Source organism: Aphis gossypii, chromosome 3, assembly GCF_020184175.1.
Source record: "Aphis gossypii isolate Hap1 chromosome 3, ASM2018417v2, whole genome shotgun sequence".
NCBI classification, from domain to species: domain Eukaryota; kingdom Metazoa; phylum Arthropoda; class Insecta; order Hemiptera; family Aphididae; genus Aphis; species Aphis gossypii.
In genome coordinates, this window is record NC_065532.1 from 24,123,956 (window position 1) to 24,135,496 (window position 11,541).

Consider the following 11,541-nt stretch of genomic DNA (forward strand, 5'->3'; position numbering starts at 1 on the left):
TAATGTCATCCTTAATTTTTGACAAATAGATAAAGCTTTAAATAAGGAACTTTTTTTTGCTGGATTCTGTACTATAGATAATAGATCTGTTTTATAAATGTATTCATTTTTTTTATAGGATCTATTATGAAAATTCAATAAATGAAATGGAATTGTTACAATGTTTGTCTTCAGTTTTAAAATTCTCTGAAAATATGGATATAACAAGAGTTTTAAGTTGTCTATATTATATTCATAAATATTACTCTAAGATTATTGACAGGTAATAAATATTTGTATTATGTATTACAGTTCTTAATTCTTATTTAAACCACCATTCTTTATTTAATATAAATAAGAGAATAATTTTATAAATATTCATCAGTTAATATATTTTAAACAAAATATACTCAACTTTTAATTTTTTGTACTTAAAATTTGTTTAAGTTATTTGGATGATTTGTTTCATATTTTTGAGAAATTACAAGGTATTCACAGAACTCAATGTTTAGAAATGATTCTAAATAGATTGACTTTAATTAATGATTCATATGAAAAAATTACAGTATTAAAGGATTTTTTCAACATGTTAAAAGACAAGTATGTATTTTTATTTTAAAAAACTATTTATAATTGTACTAAAAATGTTGACTGATAAAAACATTATTTTATATACCTAACTTATATTGTAAGAAATTTTAAATTCATAAATTGAAAATACCAAATATTAATACCATTGTACTTAATATTTAGTGGAACTAATGATCAACTAATATGTTTAAAAATTATATTACAACTTATACCAACTGTTAATCCTGAAAATATGATGATATTAATAAAAATAATTGCTGAAATTTCACAGCAACACAATAATTATCATAGAAAGTTGATTTATGAAATTATGTATATCACATATGAAATTTATTTGTAAGTTAAAAATTTATTATTTTCATAGTTTCTAACAATTAAAAAAATATATATATTATTAGTAATTAATAATATTTATTCATCTTATTTTAATTATATAGAGGAAATAATGATGATGTTTCAAAACAAATTATGGAAGAATGTAAAATGGTCTTATTAAATGGTCTAATGGATAATGATGATGAACTTCGACATCAAGTATTTAGGTGGTATAAAATATTAATACAACTAAATAACTATTACTAAATTAATCATTTTTATATTTACTAATTAGATTTTGGGCAGACGATAAGAGATTACCATTAAAATGTGTTGATCGTTTACTAATTCTTTTGGATCAACTGTACTCACCAAATACTGAATCGCATTTTTTAGGAAACTTTGTTAGCATACTACTTGAATCATGTTGTACAGCTTTAGATTATGATCAAAAAATATTTCAATATCCTCTGCATGCTTGTGAATTTGAAGATTATAATTTAACAGCATCATGGCGTGCAAAACATACATCTAATTTTCCTAAATTTGCTGACACTATTGTTAGCCAACTTAACCATTCAAATACACTTGGAAAATTTGAATCTAATATTAAGGAAAAGTTCCAAATTAAAAATACAATGACTTTACAGTTTCAACCAACTATAATTCAAACTCAATTAAATGATAATATTTCAATTCTAGAGTCTTATTCTCAAATGTCATCCGATGAATTAAACATATCTACTTTAGATATAAATCAACAAAGTTGGAATCAAAATTTAGGTAAATTTTTTTATTCTTTCGATATTAAATAAAATTAATAATTTTTAATTTTTATTTTTAGTATATAAAAGTTATCATTTGATATATAATACATTGTAGTTTTTATTTTATAATACATACTACTCAAATATTATTTTGTAGATAATACTTTAAATTCAGAATCACATTTTATACAAAAAAAAAAAAATCGAATAATGCGTAACAAATCAACGTTAAGTAAAAATTTTGCAATGAAAAATATTCAAACAAATGTTAAGCGTGAAATATTTAAGAAAGAAAGAGCACAAAAACGTGAATCATCTGTTAATACATATAGAAAATATAGGATTGGAGATTTTCCTGATATTGAAATTACAAATGCATCTATAATTACACCATTGATTGAATTATCCAAAGTAAGTATATAGTTCAATCCTGCTCCAGAAATAACATAATTTCCATTAAGAAAGTAATTTTATGTCCTGGTAATTTGTATTTAAATACATAGAAAGAATCACAAAAAATACACTATAATTTTTACTTACTATATAATATTATAAAAATAAAATTATAGCATTAAATTTTAACAGTTTGTTCCTAGTTAATGTATTATTATTACTAATGTATATTATTGTAATATAATTGTTCTTTCTCATCATTATATAGTTAATAAATTCATTTTAAACATACATTTTTCAGAGGGATAATAATATAGCCAGGATAATTTCTTCATCGATCATGTACGGATTAAAAAATAATCCAAAAATTAATCAACAATATTTTGAAAGTTTGAATAAATCATTAATTACTATGTTAAATCATAGTCATGGTAATCATAGTCTTACAGGATTTATCTTAGATACAGCGTACTGCTATCCTACTCAAATTAATTTAGATCCAAATAAAGTAACTGAAGGTAAGTGTATTTTCATCATTAAGAATGAATTGTCTTTAACAGTTTGTTATATTATTCTTTAGTTGCAACATCATGTGGTTTAATGTCATTAGGAGCCTTAGTTATAGAAACATCAATAAATTATTTACAGTTACTAAAAGTTGATGAACATATTGAAAAGAAATCTAAAATTACATACAAATGCTTAGATGATAATTGGATAAAATTAGCCGAGTATATTATAAAAAAAAAATTTTATTTAATTAAATGATAAAGACTTTATTTTTTTAAAGGATATACAAAAATATAGGTGAATTGGATGTTGTTGAAGGTATATTTCAGGAAAAAATTAATAATTTATCATGTGATTCATTAAAAGAGGCATTAAAAGCTGAACAAACTCAAGATTGGCGAATAGCCCAAAAAAAATTTAAATCAGTATTAGAATGTAACGATGAAAATATTATTTTAGAAAGTGATAAAGATTTTTTGTTTGAAGAATATTATAAAGTAATAAATGTTTTTCTGTAATACTAATCACAGCAGTAAAATTGTAATTTTGTTTTTTTAATTTTAGTGCTCTGAGAATTTATCTGATTGGAAAGAAATCAACAAAATGTTAAAATCTCAAACTGGAGAAAGTTATGAGAAAATTTGGAACAATAATTGGTAAGTATTTAATTATCTCATTTCAGTAAATATGTTTGATAAGTATCTATGTAAATATGAGTTTGTTTTAAATTTTAAAATTTCCTTATTTTTTTTTTTTTTTTTTTGTTAAATTATAGGTACAAAAATCATCTTTTACATAGAATTTTACATTCAGAATTAAATGAAATACTTACTGGCATATCTAATGACAAATTTATAAAGACATTTAGCAATTGGTTAAATAACAGATCTAAAGAAGAATATATATTGGTAAAATATTTTAATATGAATTTTTGTTACATATTATTAATGTATGTTTAGAATTAACATTTAAAAATTACTTTTCTTATTTAAATATTATAGACACATGTACCAACCCAAGCTTGTATGATATTTTTATGTTGTGATGATTTAAATAAAGCCCAGCTATGGTGTAAACTTGGAATGCGTAACTTTCTTAAAGAATGGGAAATCATATCACCTCAATATTATAAATTACGTGCTGATAAATTGTTAAATTTACAAACACTCTCAGAAATTTATGTGAGGTTATTTATTAATTTAATGTTGACTATATATTTATATTAAGCATATTTTTAGTATTTCATAAAATCATCTTCAAATCAATCCAATGATTATACCAAAATTATTAGTAGACAAATTAAAATTTGGGAATCACAACTGCCTATAGATTCTGACTCGTTATTGTTGTGGGATACCAAAATACTCAACAGGTTATTATTTAATATTTTTAATATGTTTAATAATTAAATAGTATTAACTAAACTACATTTATTTTAACAGATCAATTTTCTTAAATAAGATTAATGCGGATATTGATGATTTACCATCAGAAGAAAAATGTTATTTAAAACAAATTTTAAACAATTATGAAATTAAATCATTGTTAGCTCTGATTGAAAGTGCTATAAATAAAAACAATTACTATGTTGCTAAAAAATACTTGAATGAATTTAGATTTGAAGTAAACCTTTTCAAATAATTATTCAAAATTTTATTTTAAAATTAATATAAATTAATTTCAGAATATTGAAAATTGGACATCAGATTATATACTTTGTCGTAGTAAAATATTAGCTATGTCTAGTTGTTATACAATTGATGCAGAAAAAAAAATTAAATGTTATTTAAATTCTTGGTCAGAGTTGGGTAATATTTATTATTTACTATATCCAAGTAGATTAATACATTATATCAGATGTATAAATTGTATTGTTTTTAATTTTAGATAATATTATCAAAGAACAGTGTTCTCCAATTTGTTTATTAAAAACTAATTTTCATATTGCAAATATTTCTAAAAATATAGCTCATATTTTACATAAAACATCAGATATTAATTTACTATCTAAAAATGTATTATTAGAAATAATGAATAAAATAAAAAGCAAAATACATTTCAAGTAGGTTATTTTTAATAATGTATCTATAATATTTTTTGTTTTATTATTATTTTATTGACATAAATTGTGTTTACAGACACCTTAGTGAAGTTTTACAACAAATTGACTGTACTATTATACAAAACTTAAAAAATTGCATACATATTGCTTTGGATAGTAATTTATGTACTGAAACAATTGTTGATTCTCATTTAATGTTAGCTCAATATTGTTTAGAGGAGTTAAATTTTAAAGGTACCTACATATTATAACATACTATATAAAATAATTAGGTAACATTATGATGAAAATAATTTATTTTATTTATACCATAAGTCAATATACTTTTATTTAGTTAAATCAATCAAATATTTTAATTTAATATTGACTATAGATATAGATATAGATTAGTTTACTCTTAAGATAAATAAGAATATAGGGTGTTTAATAGTTTATAAAATGTTAACATAATGATATCTCAAAGAACACATATTTTGTAAATAATAAACCACATATATTTATATTGTATATTTTGTAGAAAACACTCAAGACAATCAGAAATGTATGATATTTATAGAATCTGTTTTAAAAGCAATGAAATACGGTTCTAAAAAAGCATCAGAATTATTTCCTATTATATTACAGTTTGAAAATCTCACCGACTATTCATTAAAAGAAATATTCATTTCAGAAGTATTTTATATTATTTAACTTTGAACCCTGAATTTTAGTTAATAGTTTAATTTTTGGTTTTATGTATAGAATCAAAATGTTCCAGAATATATGTTCTTGCAATGGATAAATCAAATTTTAGGTTGCTTGGATTCTCCATTAATTGATTTAATTGGTCCACTTTTAATTCGTCTATGTGAAGTATATCCTAAGGCTGTTATATTACCTTTAAAAATGTTCATGGAAAGAAAAATTTACAATAATAAAGAGTGTGAAACTTTCTTGAAAGCTAAGTATGTTGTTTATTATACATTTATAGTTATTTAACCATAGTTAAGTGTAATTTTTTCTTCGTACAATTTTTAATTTATTTTAAGTTATTTCTAATTTGTATTTAAAATATATTATCACAGATTTCGTTTATGAAAAATAATACTAACTTTTATGTATTTTACAGACTCGTTCCTTTAATATCTGATATTTATTTGGACATATTTGTAAAGGCTATAAGTAATGTTTGTTGCCCATTTACTCAGCTACTAGAATATATAAATGATGTCCAAGAGAGTATAAAAACAAATAATTTGAGTTTGATTATATTGGAATTTGAAAATATTTTTAAGAACTGTTTTATAACTAATGAAAATCAAGAATTTAAAGGAAAGGAATTTAAAACATTAGATTTTTTTAAAGATAATCTGAAATTAGTTTTTGGTAAAATACCATTGAATATTTGTATACTATGTATTACTTTGCTTACCTTATTAGTTATTATTTTATTCATATTTACAGACAAAATCCAATCATCTGATTTCAATCTAAATGATGTTTGTATGACATTAATAACAATTAAAAAACAAGTAGATGCTCATAAAAATGAATACTATAGTAGAAAATTGTCTACTAATTTGATAAATTATTGTCCATGGCTTGCTTTATATTCTAATCATAATATAGATACTATTGAAATTCCAGGACAATATTGTGGAACAAGAAAACCTAATATTGATAATCATATTACTATTACATCATTTAAACCAAATGTAAAATTCTTAAATATATTTTATAATAAAAATAATCTAAATATTGGTTTATTTTTAAATCAAGGTACGGATAATTTTTTCAATGAGAAATCCAATTAAAATTACAATGAATGGGAACGATGGAAAGAAATATAGTTTCTTAATCAAATTTGGTGAAGATTTAAGGCAAGATCAACGAATTCAGCAATTGCATAAAATAATAAATGATACATTTTCAAACAATTCATATTGCTGTGACAGACAACTGTCACTTTTAACTTATATAGTAAGATATTTTATTCTTTTTACTACTTAAGTTTTTAGAAGTATTTTCAAACTACTATTTTAGGTGTTTCCAATATCCACAAAATTGGGTATGATTGAATGGATTAATAACACTGTCACATTAAAAGATTTAATTTGTGAATCATTTCCTGGTGGTAAAGATTCTGGAATAAAACAATTGTTAGTATTTCAAATAATAGTTGTACAAAATATTATTATAGTTTAAATTATATTGTTTTTAGACATTCTAAAGTTGTTGAACATTACCGTTGGCTGTCTGAAAAGTCTGATTCGTCAAACAAATGTTTTGTCTATGCGCAAGCAACTATAAATTATAATAGCATGGTTACTGTTGCAAAATTTAAACAGCTTGTCCAATCAATCCCTGCTGATATATTAAGGTACTATAGTATATGTTTTTACTATGTTTTATAAAAGAGCTTTAGTCATACCTTTTACTAATTAACAAACTGATCTTGAGTGATTTTTATGTAGGTACTCTTGTACACGTTTGTTGAACAGATACCTAAATATAATATTCAATCCTAAAAGAATATATTATGTCACATTTACATATTGTGACTGGTTAGCTCATAGGTTGTTTAACAACTAATTCTTACTTATACTGAATACTAATTAAAAACCATTGTAGTTATAACTATCAATATTTTTTTTTTTTTTTTTTTATTCCGGCTATAGTTGGAAATGCATCAACAAGTATAATTTATTCGCAACAAGTTAAAATTATTATACTTACTGACTTCTGTAGTTTGTACTTTTGTATGTTATAATATATATTATGTACAGAATGTCCTTTATTTATTTAAAATTTAGAATAATATACCACTACTTAATTCTTGTGTAAATCTGAAGAACACAATATAATGCTGCATCTTTTTTATTTTTCATATCAAGCACTAGAAAATAAATTAATGTAACTAGTTTTCATGGTTAGATGGTATTTAATATACTGACTTGATTATACATGTATTTTTAGTGATGAGTGATTGATAACAGTACTAAATGTTTAAGAGAATCATACTAGCATTTGTTTAAATTAAAAAATGTTAAATTAGAATGAATTATCAGATTTAATGGTGTTCATAAAATACTTAGTTTTAGATTGAATAATTGACCAATTCAATCTAATATTAAAAATAAAAAAACGAAATATGAACTTAAAGAAATTTGTCATGTTACTTATACAAAGATAACAAATACAAGTTGGTGTTCTTGTAATTGTTCTGTTAAGTTAAATCTAGAAGACTAATTATGTTCCTATTGTTTTTTTTAGTTCATTAACTTCAAAACGTAAAAGTTAATTCGAGTCTGAAATGGTTTTAACATATTTTAATATTTTATAAATTGTTTATATAATTAAAATATTTTTACATAATGTTAAAACAAAAATTTATTTATAGGAAATCTTTGTTAAATTTATGCCATTGTGCTGAAACGTTTATTTGCTTGAGATCAAAATTTATAACCAGTTTCTCAGTGCTTTCAATTTGTCATTGGTTATTGGGAATTGGTGATAGACATCTAGACAATACAATTGTATCAACAAAAACAGGATTTTGCATAGGTAATATAATATTAGGTATAAAATTAATTTGATCTTAAACATTAATCATTCTAACATTTTACTTATAATATAAAATAGATAATTATTAACAATTTGGTAATTTTATTTTATCTAACTTTTTTTTTAGGGATTGATTTCAATTTTGCTTTTCATACAGCAACTAGTATACAAACTATACCTGAACTAATACCTTTTAGAATGTCTCCTCATATTGTTTCTTTAATGGCACCACTAAATTTAACAGGTTTGCATGGATTATTACATATTATTCTAATTATTTCTCTAAATAATGAATAAAATTTATAATTTAGGTTTTATTCGTGAAACAATGGTGCATACATTGAAAACTTTAATTGATAACCAAGAAATGATACTGTCTGTGATGCAAGTATTTATTAATGATCCTTCTGCAGACTGGATAAAAATGGCCAAAGCTGAAACCTTAAGAATTAATGAGGACTTTGACTCTAAAGAAGTACAATGGTTTCCTAAAAAAAAAATACTGTCTGGTAAAGACAAAATGAATGGAATTAATCCTATTGAAATATTATGCCGTGAGCTTGAGATTTCGTGTATACCTAATGATTACAAAAAAGCATTGCTTAATATACTTAAAAGTGATTCTCTTAACAATACTTATAAAAGGTCAAAACTACAAAAATGTAATATTACACAAAATCAACAGGTACCTATATAATTATTATGATAAAATACCTATTAAAGAAACCAAATTCATTAAAATATTTTTATTTAATACTATGTAGTATTTTTATGTGTTTATAATAAGTTCATTTATGTCTTTTAAAAATACAATTAATTATTATTTTAACTACTTAATTCCTATGTTTTATTTTTTTGTTTAGATTGATTGTCTATTAGACATTGCGACCGACCATCAAATTTTATGTCTAGCCTATAGTGGTCTTCAACTTTGGGTTTAATTTAAACTCTTGTTTTTATGTATACTATTTTACATTTTTACACATTTATTAATTTATAATGTATCTGTAAAAAAAAAAATCCATGTAATAATACAATTTTATAATTTTTATAATTTTAAATTCTAAATATTTATAAGTTCAAAACTAAATATAGGTACCTATCTAAGTATAATTATTTATTTATTTTTATTACTGATAAATTCATAACTATTATCACAATTTATTAAAATATTTTAGAATATTCTATTTTAAGAGAATATTTTGCAAGAAATTTTACTTCATTTTTTTATTTACCTAAATACTAATTAGTTAATTTATTTGAAAATATCATGAATCAATTGTTTTTAATTATTTTTCTCTAAAACATAAATATAATAGGTCCTGGTACGTTATGCATAAGTGAGGTACAACAGAAATTCCCAGATTTCAATAATATGTAATGTACGTATCAATACATAATAGTATATATATATATATATAGATTCTCAATAATATTACTTAATACTATGTATTTTATTATATAATACTAATAAATAAAATCATTAAAAATAATTAATAATACATCAATACTTTTATGGCTATATGCATGTCCTATCATAGATGTAGACACGGGGGATATGGGGGGATGGATCCCCTCCATGACCTTATATATATTATATACTTTACCAGCTATAATTAATACAAATTTTATACAAAAACGGAATTAAATATAACGAATAACACGTTCAAAATTTATAGGCTAAAAATTAATGTAGGTAACTAAGACTAAAACTCTACCTATAGTCTATATTATAGTAATTATAGTATACTACAAGAACAACGTACCAATATTAAATATAACACTTGATGACAAAGTAATTACACAAGTTAGGTAGACCATCATTTCGAGTAAGTACTTGGGTAGTATTATAACAGCTAGAAGATGTAAAACCAACTATGGAAATCAAAAACGAAATAGGCGAAATATATTTTTTAAAACGAAGAAACTACTGACTTTAAAAAACGTGAACATGTCCTCTAAAAAAGGCTCGTAAAATCATACGTTTTTTTTTAGAGTGTATCATTATATGGGAGTGAAACATAGATACCTAATGAATAAGAAAGAGAAAGACACTTAGACACGGTACTTTGAAAATGTGATAGGTATTGGAGAAAGATGCAGAGAATAAAATGGACTGAAAAAAGAATAAATTATGACGTGTATCAGTGGCGTATTTACGGAGGGGGGGAGGTCTCATAATGGGAGATTTGGGCTTAAAACCAATTTTTAACTGCTTTAAGTACCTATAATATTACAAATTATATTTTTAATTATTATTCATAACAAAATAATTAACATACCTAATTATGTACTTATGTATCGTTTAAATAATTAATTTCGTCCAAATTTTAATTTCAAGTGCATATAAATAAAAGATTTTGCTTAGGTATCTATTTTTAATATTTTTGTACAAATAAGAACAACTTTTGTGGAGTCGTCGGGTTCAAAGACTTTAATAAAGAATAATTGTTTATCTATATTTATAAAAAAAAAAAACAAAGAAAATTGAACATTTTTCACGCCTATTATTAGGGCTTAGATCATATTATATGGATCAAGTCATAGCCCGGTAATTTGAAGCACATATTATAATCGACGAGTGTTTGACATTAATACTTGATGTGTTTGAGTTACTCCGAAATAAAAAACAAAATCGATTTTGTCAAAAATTGGGTTTGTACTAAATTTTTTTTATTTTTCTCGTTATGGTTAAATATTATTATAGAATCTAAAATAGTCAAAAACTCGAAACTTTTTACAATAAAATTTATATTTAAAAATTACAATTTTCAAATTATTATAACTTATTTAAAGCTAGGTATTTTTAAATTTTTATTTTTTATATATTTTGATAAAAACGTTTATGCTCTGTTAAAAAGCTTGGGAATGTAATACATAATATTAATGAAAATTTGAGTTTAAGTTATTTCAAAAACATCAAAAATATTTATATATCCACTAAAAAATTCAATTTTAGGTAATAGCTAAAACTTGAAAATATAATACAAGGTTAAGGATGTTTTCAGGTATACTGGTATAAAATTCAGGGGGGTTCATATAAAAAATTTACAATAATCAATATTTATCGATGAATGATTATATAAATTAACTACACAACTATTAATTTTCGGGGGGGGGAGGGTTGAACCCCTCTGTACACGTGCATGGACGTTTTGACCATTCCTAAAGATGATGACAGATAGCAAAATAAATTTAAAAAAAATATCATTGTAAAATTAATATAGGTATTCATTATTCATCGCTCGGCTCAGGACTTAAATTAAATTAACAAAAATATAAATGTTAACCATATCTTCTAACTATAAATAAAATCTTGATATATATAAAATTTGAAGGATGATTAAAATAGCTTTTAAAATCTATTATCTAGGTATAATA

At 22.7% G+C, this 11,541-nt stretch overlaps 1 protein-coding gene across 3 annotated transcripts in view; it reads left to right on the plus strand.

Annotated features, from left to right (window-relative positions):
• Positions 1 to 9,660, plus strand: part of LOC114121157 (DNA-dependent protein kinase catalytic subunit-like) — a 33,795-nt gene extending 24,135 nt beyond the window's left edge. For all 3 annotated transcript variants that reach the window (XM_050203213.1, XM_050203214.1, XM_050203215.1), the window contains 28 exons: positions 119 to 262; positions 427 to 579; positions 733 to 906; positions 1,008 to 1,112; positions 1,181 to 1,668; positions 1,810 to 2,063; positions 2,347 to 2,563; positions 2,626 to 2,776; positions 2,836 to 3,052; positions 3,120 to 3,211; positions 3,331 to 3,463; positions 3,557 to 3,736; positions 3,794 to 3,927; positions 3,998 to 4,178; positions 4,240 to 4,363; positions 4,443 to 4,617; positions 4,694 to 4,851; positions 5,135 to 5,289; positions 5,359 to 5,561; positions 5,726 to 5,982; positions 6,061 to 6,311; positions 6,376 to 6,576; positions 6,640 to 6,755; positions 6,818 to 6,976; positions 7,997 to 8,160; positions 8,288 to 8,404; positions 8,472 to 8,845; positions 9,024 to 9,660. In XM_050203213.1, the coding sequence (XP_050059170.1) occupies positions 119 to 262; positions 427 to 579; positions 733 to 906; positions 1,008 to 1,112; positions 1,181 to 1,668; positions 1,810 to 2,063; positions 2,347 to 2,563; positions 2,626 to 2,776; positions 2,836 to 3,052; positions 3,120 to 3,211; positions 3,331 to 3,463; positions 3,557 to 3,736; positions 3,794 to 3,927; positions 3,998 to 4,178; positions 4,240 to 4,363; positions 4,443 to 4,617; positions 4,694 to 4,851; positions 5,135 to 5,289; positions 5,359 to 5,561; positions 5,726 to 5,982; positions 6,061 to 6,311; positions 6,376 to 6,576; positions 6,640 to 6,755; positions 6,818 to 6,976; positions 7,997 to 8,160; positions 8,288 to 8,404; positions 8,472 to 8,845; positions 9,024 to 9,101 (5,155 nt within the window). In that variant the 3' untranslated portion in view covers positions 9,102 to 9,660. The remainder of the gene's footprint in view (positions 1 to 118; positions 263 to 426; positions 580 to 732; positions 907 to 1,007; positions 1,113 to 1,180; positions 1,669 to 1,809; positions 2,064 to 2,346; positions 2,564 to 2,625; positions 2,777 to 2,835; positions 3,053 to 3,119; positions 3,212 to 3,330; positions 3,464 to 3,556; positions 3,737 to 3,793; positions 3,928 to 3,997; positions 4,179 to 4,239; positions 4,364 to 4,442; positions 4,618 to 4,693; positions 4,852 to 5,134; positions 5,290 to 5,358; positions 5,562 to 5,725; positions 5,983 to 6,060; positions 6,312 to 6,375; positions 6,577 to 6,639; positions 6,756 to 6,817; positions 6,977 to 7,996; positions 8,161 to 8,287; positions 8,405 to 8,471; positions 8,846 to 9,023) is intronic.
• The last annotated feature ends 1,881 nt before the right edge of the window (positions 9,661 to 11,541 follow it).